At 32.4% G+C, this 12,068-nt stretch overlaps 2 protein-coding genes across 2 annotated transcripts; both read left to right on the forward strand.

Annotated features, from left to right (window-relative positions):
- Positions 1–537: 537 nt before the first annotated feature.
- Positions 538–9,578, forward strand: LOC110635653 (kinesin-like protein KIN-14F). Its single transcript, XM_021785075.2, has 18 exons — positions 538–789; positions 874–1,034; positions 3,616–3,779; positions 3,907–4,050; positions 4,523–4,882; positions 5,041–5,109; positions 5,253–5,477; positions 5,629–5,710; positions 5,791–5,886; positions 5,963–6,142; positions 6,603–6,709; positions 6,893–7,071; positions 7,168–7,332; positions 7,430–7,683; positions 7,764–7,927; positions 8,008–8,202; positions 8,309–9,006; positions 9,102–9,578. Exons 2-18 carry the CDS (start codon positions 884–886, stop codon positions 9,259–9,261), a joined length of 3,393 nt encoding a protein of 1,130 aa, XP_021640767.2. The 5' UTR covers positions 538–789; positions 874–883; the 3' UTR covers positions 9,262–9,578.
- Positions 9,579–10,484: 906 nt separating this feature from the next.
- On the forward strand, positions 10,485–11,786 carry LOC110635639 (uncharacterized). Its single transcript, XM_021785056.2, has one exon. The coding sequence runs from the start codon at positions 10,794–10,796 to the stop codon at positions 11,712–11,714; it is 921 nt and encodes a 306-aa protein (XP_021640748.2). The 5' UTR covers positions 10,485–10,793; the 3' UTR covers positions 11,715–11,786.
- Positions 11,787–12,068: the final 282 nt, after the last annotated feature.

The following is a 12,068-nucleotide window of genomic DNA, read 5'->3' on the forward strand; positions in this document are numbered from 1 at the left end:
AAATATATTAAAAATAATGATAAATAAAGATAATGTTAAAAAATTAAATTAATATATTTTTAATTTTTTAAAATAATAAATAAAATGGAATAAAAATATATATTTTTAAATCATTTATTACAACAAGCTCGAGGTAATATAAATTTAAATATTGATCCGAAACTTATCTCAAAGATTAAAATCAATATAATTGAAATTAAAACTATTACTATTACTATACAATTACCAAGTTGGCTATTAATTTTATAAAATTATTTTAATTTTTTTAATTAAAATATATTATAAACTGCATTGAATGATTTCTAATTAGATTCATAAATAAGATAAAATTTATTTTTTCTTGATACAATTAGTTTTCATTAGAGTTTTTGAATTTGAAATTAAAAATGGATAAAATTATTGTATAAAAAAACAATAATTTCTATCTTTATAAAAAAAAAATTAATAGTGACGATGGTCTATTAATTTTATTTGGTACAAGAAGGCCATAAGCCAGAGGGCACGAAGAGACTAACGTTTTCAAATTTGAAGGATCCTTTCATCTCTCTCTCTCTCTCTCTCTCTCTCTCTACGTATGTAGCAACTGGCAAGAACATTAAGAGGCTATTTGTTTTGATGATCATTCACTACACACGAGAAGCTTGTTTCCTTCTGCTATCATTAATTTCTGTGTTAAATATTGGATCTGCTGTTCTTCATTCTTCGCTAAAACCTCTTTAATTAATTATTCTACTACATTATTCTCCTTAAAATCTGCCTTTGGCTTAAAATTTTGAAGACCCTTACAAGGTAAGAGACTAAATACATGTTTTTCTCTGCAGAAATGCACTGATTTCTTTTGCTCTGCTCATTGGCTTATGATCGTTTTTGAAGGGGTAAAAAGATGCCACAAGAAACAAACTGTGGTTCAATTTTCATCTCTCCCTGCAAGAACTTGAGAGGATTAAAGACTTCGGTTTCCAACAATGAGGCTTCCTATGCTGAGGAGATCATCAATGACCATGAATTAGCTCAAAGAAAAGCTGAAGAAGCAGGTAAAGTACTAACATTAAATTATCCTTCTTCTGTTCTTCTTCAATGTTAATGGTTAAACTACAATGCATCCAACTTCATCAAAACTCACGAACAACTAAGTTCAAGACAATCGCTATCCGAATTCTTTTTCGCCATTCAGCTATCAGTAACACTATATTTCTACTACCATCAGGATCTGGTAGGCTCTTCCTCCAATGTCTCATAGGATTTAATGAAATTAAATTATTTAGAATATTGTTTAATATTTAAGATTATTTTTAAATTGTTTGAGTGGGAATATAATTATTTTACTTGAGGGATAAAAACAAAGGAAAAGTGGATTTATTAAAGATTATGCAGCGATGATGATGATGCGGAGAATGCGGGGGATCCCCAAGAGCTGAAAGTAATTGGGGATGTGGATGTGGGCTTGGAGATGTGGGCCCAAAGTAACCCTCTTTTATATGTTGTAGCCGAAAGCAACTCTGCGGTAATCCTATTTAAGTTCCTAAATCGTTTGATTAAAGTCCTGCCCCACAGCCCAACATATTTCTTAATTGGTATCTTAATTTATTGGCAATATTGGAGCAGTATCAAAATTTAAATTCATCCATATCAGTCTTTTTTAGGGAATCAATATCAAGTATTTACAATTTTTAATTAAATAATAATAATAATAATATTATTATTATTATTTTAAAATTATTTTTTAATTTTTTTATCACATCAAACTGATTAACAAAAATATTATGCCTCTTAAATACTTAAAAAAATTATTTTTTAGTATCTGCTTGATATTTCAATTAGAGTTATTATTTCAGAAAAAATATTTTTTTATATATATTAATTATTATTTAAAATTAAATTTGATATAACTTAATTATAAGTTAATAAAATAATAATATAAATTTTCAACAATATTTAAAATATTTTTTTTTCTGAAAATATTCTTTTTAAACTTTGAATTCCAATGCCAAACGAGATTGCCAGAAATGAAACTTGATAATTTTTTGGGTATGAATATAAAAATGTGTTTTCCACTGTTACAATTTTTGGGTCCTATAATATAACTTCTGATGACAAATTTCAAGGAAGAAGGTGGAGGCAGAATGATTTTTACCTTTTTTCGAAAGACTAATGATGATCAATCATAGCATTATTTATCCAAAATATTAAGAAATCCTCGCCATAGATTGATATTCATGTAGCTTTCATTATTCCAACAACCGCACCTCAGCAATATAGCATTGGTTGCTGAAATGTGGGTCAGTTAGTTGTGCCAAACAAGAGTAAGTATGGTCCTATTATGATACCCAGGACCATAAATGAAAGGTCTGGGTCGGTCTGGGTTGGTGAGAATAAACAACACCATCCTTTTAATTTATTAATTTCAAATATCATGTGAATCAGAATGTGGGATATTTATAAATTTGAAAGGAATATAAAGAATAAAGCATTCTGTGCATAGTATGAAAATTGTACATCTCAAAATGCAAACCTTAACTGTTGGATTAGTAGCTTACTGAGTCGTTTTATTTGATTTTTTTATGGATATTTTTTTTTATGAGCTCAATTTATGATTTGATTTGAAAAGTTTGTGGTGCAATTCCAATGAAATATTTTAAGAGATTTATGACAATAGCAAAGAGCACAAACTGATAAATTTGAGCACAATTGTGAGATTTTAAGTGAACTTACTCATTTTAGGATTTATAAAATTTTGTGCAATTGTAATTTTTTTTTTATCATTATTAATTAGTGATAAACTGTTAAAAATTAGGATTACTGTTAACCGTTAAAAATAAAATAACCATTAGTTAAAACTATACAATTAGAAATGTCAAATTAAAAATCTCAAGTTTAGTATTTTAGTCATAATTTTAAACTGTTCACTACACTTCAATCCAACTGTTGTGAGTCCAAACTCTAAAATCTAACTCTGGACTACTCTCCAAATAGACGATCGAGTATTATCTCCAGATTTAAAAGGTCAGAAATTCAATGTCTATTAATCCCTTCCCTCCAAAACCTTCCAATGTACCGAAAGAAAAAACAAATGTTATTAAGGTAGTATTTAGTATAAATGAATTCTATAAAATTTTGTGGAATTCATTTATAAATCTAATATTTAAATGTTTGATTTAAATGAAAATTTATTTAGAATTCTTAATAATCAATTCCTTGAAATTTATTATAATTAAATCAAATTCCATCAAAATAGATAAAATTTACAAATGAATTCTAAATTTAAAATTATATATATTTCAAGTGACAAAATTATCCTCTTATTATATATTATTTTATTTTATTTTATTTATTCTAAACATAAAATTTATTTCATTTGAAATGAATTTTATATTTAATATAAAATATATCAAATAAAGAAATTTATTTTTAAATAAATTCTATTATGGAATTCATTTACAAATGAAATGAATTTTATTATAAAATTGAACCAAAGAAGATCTAATTTGCTACCCTCCGTAGAATTTGGACAAAAATTAAAAAGGTTTGGTAAAAGCTGCAGTAAGGTTAATTTCCAAAACAGAAAAAAGAGTTAGAATATTGAACTGTAATATTAGTATGTTTTATGTGTCTCAGCATCAAGGAGGTACCAAGCAGCAGAATGGTTAAGGAAGATGGACCAAGGTGCATCAGCAACTCTTCCCAAAGATCCCTCTGAGGAAGAGTTCTGCCTTGCACTAAGAAATGGTCTCATTCTCTGCAATGTTCTCAACAAAGTCAATCCTGGTGCTGTACTCAAGGTATCACGAAGTTTTAACTCCGCACTTTTAGTAAACTTGCATTTTGGATCTCTAACAAGTCATGCATTAATTGTATAGGTATGAATCAACAAATTTTCCATTTATTTTGAGACTGGTTTCTGTATAGGTGGTGGAAAATCCAATAATTGCAGTGCAGTCAGCTGAAGGAGCAGCACAGTCTGCAATTCAGTATTTTGAAAACATGAGAAATTTTTTGGTGGCTGTTAAAGACATGAAGCTTTTGACTTTTGAAGCATCAGATTTGGAGAAGGTTACTAAATGCTTTTATGTTCACTTGAAGTTACTAATTATGCAATAGTTTTTCACAAGGGTAATTCAAGTATTATACTTGTGTGTGTTCGTGCGTATACATTTATATATTAACACAGTATTTCTAGATGTTTGACATGTTTGATTTTTGCATTAAGGAAATGGAAGATGATAAAATTTCTAAACTGTTTCATGTTCCACATTTGTATTTTGGGGACTGAAAATTATGCACAGCTTTTGAATTTCACTTCAACATATTTCCATACATAAATCAATGTATCTACATATGCAACACAAATGTTGCATAGTTTTATGTTGTCTATGTGACATTTAAAAGTGGTGGAATTCTATCTCCTACTTTGTTTCTTCACATTGATTCAAAATTTTCTTTGTGGTTGTTATGATTAGCTTTTGTCATACGATATGTCTCCTTTAATTAAATCGTTCCTTGATTTCAAAACTTGGATACACAGGGAGGCTCATCAAGCAAGGTTGTAGATTGTATTTTATGTTTGAAAGGATATTATGAGTGGAAGCAGGCAGGGGGAATTGGGGTATGGAGATATGGGGGGCTTGTGAAGATTGTATCCTTTCCAAAGGAGTCTCCATTGTCCTTGGTTGGCAGCGAAAGTGCTGATGAGTCAGTTGATGAATCTGAATCATCACAATATGAACAACTATTAGATTTTCTCCATCTTTCTAATGAAGTTTCAATCGAAGAATCGAAAACTGCCAATGCTTTGGCGTTTCTTTTTGATCACTTTGGACTTGGTCTCCTACAAGCTTACCTTAGAGAGAGTAATGGGATTGAAGAGCTGCCTTTGAATGCAATGGTAGGTAAGGCCCTTTCAAATTTGATTTGCATATATTCTGTTTATGCTAATTCACATATTCAAGGCAGAACAACTTTAAGTTATGCAGTGTAAGTTAGTTACATGCAGTGGGAGCATTGAATAAGGAATCTTAGATGATTATATGGTTGAAATTTCAGGTGATAGATGCTTTACTCAGTAAGGTAGTAAAAGATTTCTCAGCATTGCTTGTTTCTCAAGGCACACAGGTAATTCTTCAGAATATCCTTGTTTATTTTATACAGTGTGGGGTGAAGTGCTTCTACAAGCTCAGTGTATCATTAAGTCAAAAGTCCTGCACTTTCCTCAATGCATTGACGTAGTCTAATGCCCTTTTTACAACTACTTTCAGCTTGGCCTATTTCTGAAGAAAATACTGAAGGGTGATATTGGTTTCTTATCAAAGTCCGAATTTATAGAAGCCATTTCACAATATCTTAGACAAAGAACTAATTTGGTATCAAGTGATTTCTCCAAATTTTGTGTCTGTGGAGGAAAACGGGAAGCTGTTCGGCACACTGTTAGTCATTCTCTTGTTCAGACAGAGCAAATTGATCTTCATCAGAAACAGCTTGAGGTTTGAATAAAGCTAATTGAAACTGTACTTCCTTTTTTTTTTTTCTATTCAACAATGGTTTATTACCTTGTTTTCAAAGTTTAATTTTTAGTCCAATCAACTAATTAATTTAAGAGAAAAGCAAGTTTCATGATTTAATTACTGTTTTTAGGAAGTAAGAATGCATTACAAAGTGACAAAAAGAGAAGTTAAACATATGCAAGCAGACTGGAAAGAAGAACTCAGTAGGCTTGGTGAGAATGTTATACATTGTTTCATTTAGGATTTTTTATGGCCTAAAAAAACTACTTATATAACTTTTTTTTCCCCTCAGAGCACCATATCAAGGACCTTGAAGTTGCATCCACCTGTTACCACCAAGTTTTGGAGGAAAATCGTCAACTTTACAATCAAGTCCAAGACCTAAAAGGTAACTATTTTTGTATTCTATATTTACTTTTTAACTAGTGCATTTTGAGAAGCTAATAACATTTGTTTCTCAATAGGAACAATCAGGGTCTATTGTAGAGTAAGGCCCTTCTTATCAGGACAATCAAATGTACAGTCTACTGTAGATTATATTGGAGAAAATGGGAATATCATGATTGTCAATCCTCTTAAGCATGGCAAAGATGCAAGAAGGATATTTTCTTTCAACAAAGTGTTTGGAACAAGTGTGACACAAGGTATGATCTCTCTCTCTTAGTAGAAAATTCTTATTCAACGAAAAACTTCAGGTGACAACGTTCTTGAAAAATTAAAATAAAAAAGATTTTTCCATTTAGAGAATATTGCAGTGACTATCAGTCTTTCTTTTTCTAACTTTTTAATTATATTTTTGAGTTTGAGGCTATTATTTGAAGAAGGGCCTATGAGTTGGTTTCTAGAATGAAAATTATGGGATATATTTGTTTATCAACCAAGACAAATGAAATCTGTAGTCATATTTTATGTAATAGTTATTCTTTTTTAACTTTTTTCATGATTTTATATGGGTAATATATTTAATGACAAGTTAATAATGAATGATGCATATAAACTATGCCATAAGTATGTTTTGTAACCTCGTAAACTTCTGAGTTTGTGCATCAACTAGCTTTCTAAACAAGGATCACTTTCATTTTTTTTTTTTCATTTTTTTTGCAGAGCAAATCTATAATGATACTCAACCATTGATCAGATCTGTCCTAGATGGTTATAATGTTTGTATCTTCGCATATGGGCAAACTGGATCAGGGAAGACATATACAATGGTATACCAAAGATGTTGCTTCTTAGCAAGTAGTTCTTAGAGGCTTGTATTTTATTTCATAAACTTTATCATGATGAGCAACCCAACCACTTTTGTTGCTTAAATATTTGCAAAATCAAAAGTTAATAATAGCTTCTAATCAATTTTTATAACTTTTGCAATTTCTTATTTTAATTTTTGCTAGAGCGGTCCTGATTTGACCACTGAGGAAACATGGGGTGTGAACTACAGAGCTCTTCGTGACTTGTTTCAGATTGCAAAGACAAGAGCAGATATGATAAATTATGAAGTTGGAGTTCAAATGATTGAAATATACAATGAACAAGTGAGAGACCTATTAGTTAGTGATGGATCAAACCGTAGATATCCTTTGAAAATTAACTTTTTATAACGTATTTATCCTGACAAAATTATGGTTACATTCAGCTGAGAGGAGTTGATTTCCTTAATGACACTTACATTAGATATACGTAACAATTCCCAATTAAATGGACTTAATGTACCGGATGCAAGTTGGATTCCAGTTTCAAGTACTCGAGATGTTCTTGATGTCATGATTATTGGTCAGAGAAATCGTGCTGTTGGTGCAACTGCTCTAAATGAACGAAGCAGCCGTTCACATAGGTAGAACTTTTGTTTCTTGCAGTGATTATAATTTTTTACTATATTTATATTCTTTTTTCGAAGCAATTTTTAGTAATGATTATTGGTTAAAATGCAGTGTTTTGACAATTCATGTTCATGGAAAAGAGTTAGTTTCTGGATCCATCCTTAGGGGTTGCCTTCATTTAGTGGATTTGGCTGGAAGTGAAAGAGTAGATAAATCTGAAGCTGTAGGTGAGAGATTGAGAGAAGCTCAACATATTAATCGATCTCTGTCTGCACTTGGAGATGTGATATCCGCTCTTGCGCAGAAGAGTGCACATGTTCCCTATAGAAATAGCAAGCTTACACAAGTCTTACAAGATTCTTTAGGTACCCATCTAGTTATAAAATGAAAAAGTTTTTCCTCCCAAAGTTCTTTCTGTGTTCTTATCTTTTACTCTTACGTTTAGGTGGACAAGCTAAAACATTGATGTTTGTGCACATAAACCCTGAAGTTAATGCTATTGGGGAGACAATTAGCACTCTCAAATTTGCAGAGAGAGTTGCTTCTATTGAACTTGGGGCGGCTCGATCAAACAAAGAAACTGGCGAAATTCGAGAACTTAAAGAAGAGGTTATTTTTATTGGCTTGTGTTTATAATTTTGTTCTTAAATAAGTAGTAATGAAAATAATGTTTTATTATTTTTGTATAGATTTCATATCTTAAAGAGATGTTGGAAAGAAAGGAAGCTGAGCTAGAACAAATAAAAGGGGGAAATACTAGAACCACAGCAGAATCTCAAAGGGCTAGACCTGTTTCTCCATTCTATATGCCAAGATATGGTGCAAGTGCCAACTTAAAACCTGAAACATGCCAACGACCAAATGATGAAGTTAGAAGTTCTGAGGTAAATAGTAACACTTGTCTTGCAAAGGATTTTCATTGTGTTGTATTCTTTAAGTTTCACCGAGTATTTACTTTAGCAATTATTTGGCTTTGGATTTTAATTTCAGCCAAGAAGTAGTTCTTCGGGTAAGCAACGGAGGTCGAGATTTCCTTCAGCACTCACAGACAAGGAAACTGCAGGGCCAAAGATTGCTTCTGTAGTTGAAGAGAGTTTAGCAAGCTCTGCAAAGATGAGGTCACCATCTCCTCCTGTTAGGAGGTCAATCTCCACAGACAGAGGGGCTCTCATTAGGGGTAAGACCAAAGCTGAGACAGTTGACAATCAACCGGTCGCAAAAGTACCCTTTCCAGCGAGAGTACATGTCAATAAATCTGTTGCTGCAATGCCAGTAACCGCATCAACAGATAACAGCACAAAGGTTTCATACACAAATCCACAAGAAGCAGCAAAGCAGAATAACATCTCCGAAGCATTGTTTAACATCCAAAAAATTAGCTCCAGGAAAGTATTCCCAGAACATGAAGAGGAGCAGTTTAGGCAAGCTCTTAATATAAGACAAGGTGGCATTAGAAAAAACAAACTTGAAAGTAAGGTTAAGGCAAAACATCAACTACCTGCAAATTTTCAGAAGTCTGATATGCATTCTGATATGGATGCTATTGAAAAGAAAGAGGAGCCAAGAAAGAGTGACTTTTCAGAGCCAGAAAATGATCATTTGCTTCCTGGGTCTCCAATACTGGGTGCTCTGAAGTTAAAGAAGCTTCAAAAGAGCTTCTCAAGAAACTCTCAAAATCTTGAACTAAGGTATGGTTAAAATCTTCCTTCTTTTAAAGCCAATTAATGGACCGTAGTTTGCATATTTAACTTATAATGTACTTGTTCCAATGGTACATATGCAGAGGAGTTGTGCATGCCGTGGAACCATTATTGGCAGGGAAACCTGAAAACAAGCTTCCAAATAATGCAATTCGTAATCCCAAGGAAGCTGGCAACACATCGACTCCTGAATTCAGGAGGAGTCGATCTACTCCTCGTGGAAAATTTTTTGTTCTACCTTGAGAATTGATAGTTATAAATATACAAGCCATTGATATATTAAAATTTTGTATAGTGACTGTTCTTGTTTGATTTCTGGTTGCAAAACTTCTTCAGAGTTTTGAGGATGTTACTCGAGGTGAGTGCCCTTCTATGTTACACTATAAGGGCAATTTTATTGTGATATCATATGTGTGTTTAATTTATCTGTATTTCCTATAGAGCAAACCAGTTACACAGGATACTGACATTTTGTTTCCATATTGGGTCTATGAATCTATAGTAATTATTATGTGCAGCCGTCATTTTATGAACATTTGAATATGAGGATTGTTTCAGTATCTTATGAAATCTAAAATTTTCAGTTTATGTATTGCCTAGATTGCTTGCGTCAATCTTTTTCTATGTATTTGCCTAAACTTGGTCCATGTTGATCCAATACACAAAATATATAATGAGACTTACATGTAAAATAAGTGGGACTCATTTATGTCTTAGGTCTAAATAAGTTTTTGCCGCAAGTCTACCAGGGCATTTTCTTTGCCACCTCATAGCATCAGATAGTCTACACGGTTTTATTTTCCTTCTGTGTGAACTCTTTAGCAACCATATATACTTCAAAAAAAAAATTCTATAATTTCCTATAAAAAACAGAAAATTCTTGTTACAACAAACAGAGAGAATTAATTTTTTTAATATTAATATCTGTTCAAAGAGCTTTGCTATTCTAGTCTGAAAATCAATTTGTTAATTAATCCTATGGAAACAATGAAATTTGAAATATCATACTAATAATTTAATAACTAAAAATAAAGTACCCATATGGAAGCAAAAAGTAACATAAAATCACCTCAACTATGCATGGGTAATTATTTGTCGTTAAGCAACCATTTCAAGAAGATTTGCGAAAATCTTGCACTGATTAAAGATGGTTTTTCAATTTCAAAGACAAGCATGGGGTGGTTCCATAGCTTCCAAATTTAGCCATCAAACCAGCCTGGCTTTTAACTTAAAATTGATGACAGCAACTGCATGTAGTTAATTAATTTAGAAATACAAGAAAACTTCTGTTTCGTAAACCTCTTTGACAACCAAAGCTTAGTTGCATAGCCTTCCTCAAATTTAATTTTCATGTCAATTTCTACAATACCATTTCTTGGTGTTAGATTCCAGTGAATTTCAAATCTGGGATTTGCTTCTCGCACAGAATATATCTATTTTCATGCCTGCAAATTCAATAACGCCAGTCTTCTTTTTTCCTTCCAATCTGCAGATTCTGTACATTCAAATCAACTTGTGACATTGTTCAAGAAACACCCTTTTAGGCCAAGGGATCAGATAAATCTTGTTAGCTTTTCCATGTAGATTTACAATATCATAATCATTAGATTAGATTGAAATGTCATGACGGTCTTGACATCCCAGACCAGATTTGTTTGAATAAGAGATTCTGAAGAGGAAAAAGAAAAAAGTCTTCCTCGGTGTTTTGGCCCTGAAAATTTAACCTGATTAATAAGGTAAGGAGAGGCCAACCCTTTTGAGGTTAGCACCTGAAAATGCCAAATCATCTTTCAGGAGCTGAACCATTTCAGGTTGCAAGATCGTCGTCACCGTCATTAGAGAAAGAAACCGAGGATCAACAAACAAATAAGGTTCCCCAAAGCTGTGTCACCCTCATCTACAAAGCCAATGTAGCAGAATCGTCTCGCTATGTAACAGTAACATGGAACAAAAACCTTATCAACTATTCCCTTACAATTGGCGTGGAAAACCCTTCCAATGAAGATCCTTACACTTGCAAGATTGACTTAAAAACTTGGCAGTTTTGGGGCAGAAAGGGTATAAAATCCTTCCAAGTTGATGGAAAACGAGTAGAAGTTTACTGGGATTTTCGACACGCAAAATTTTCGAGCAACCCCGAGCCTTCCTCGGATTATTATGTGGCTCTAGTTTATGATGAAGAGGTGGTTCTCATACTAGGTGATTTAAAGAAAGATGCTTATAAAAGAACCAAGAAAAGACCATCCTTGATAGAACCTATATTGTTGTGCAAGAAAGAAAATGTTTATGGGAAGAAAATATTTTTTAGCAAAGCAATGCTACACAATGAGAAGAAAGAGCACGACATTGTCATTGAAATGTCATCAGGGCTTGGTGATCCTGAGCTGTGGATTAGCATCGACAGCTTCGAGGTGATTCACATAATGAATTTGCATTGGAGATTTAGAGGAAATGAGAAAGTGACTATGATGAACGATGTGGTGGTAGAGATTTTCTGGGATGTCCATGATTGGTTGTTTAATAGCTCTGCATCTCCAGGCGCAGGCAATGGGCTGTTCATTTTCAAGCCTGGATTCCCTAACTCTGATACCAATCGAGAAGAAGACGCTGGTAATGGTCTCAGGTATGATTCACCACTAGAGAGGACACCTACCTCAGGGTTTTTCCATGTCATATACGCTTGGAAAATTGAGTAAGGAAATGTTGGAAATTAATTAGTGTATGCGATTCATTTACCTGATGATATATATACATTCGTTTCATGATCATTGTAAGTAGGAACACAGGTCTAATAACATTATATTTTTGTCTTTTCTGACACGTCCAGTAAAATTGAGAAGAGATATAAAGAGGCAAATTTTGAACTCAGGCACATGATGTTTTTGAAAAAATCATTGCCCCGAAACAGTAATTTCCATGGCCTGATTAGCCAAAAAAAAAAAAATAATAATAAAATCTTTTCGTGACAATCTAATTCAAACTATGCCTGAGCATCAAATAGTGATCTTATTTGGTGCTTGATAAGGGAGAGATTGTGTGACAAACTATTT

The sequence above is a fragment of the Hevea brasiliensis genome, chromosome 9 (assembly GCF_030052815.1).
Source record: "Hevea brasiliensis isolate MT/VB/25A 57/8 chromosome 9, ASM3005281v1, whole genome shotgun sequence".
Classification (NCBI taxonomy): domain Eukaryota; kingdom Viridiplantae; phylum Streptophyta; class Magnoliopsida; order Malpighiales; family Euphorbiaceae; genus Hevea; species Hevea brasiliensis.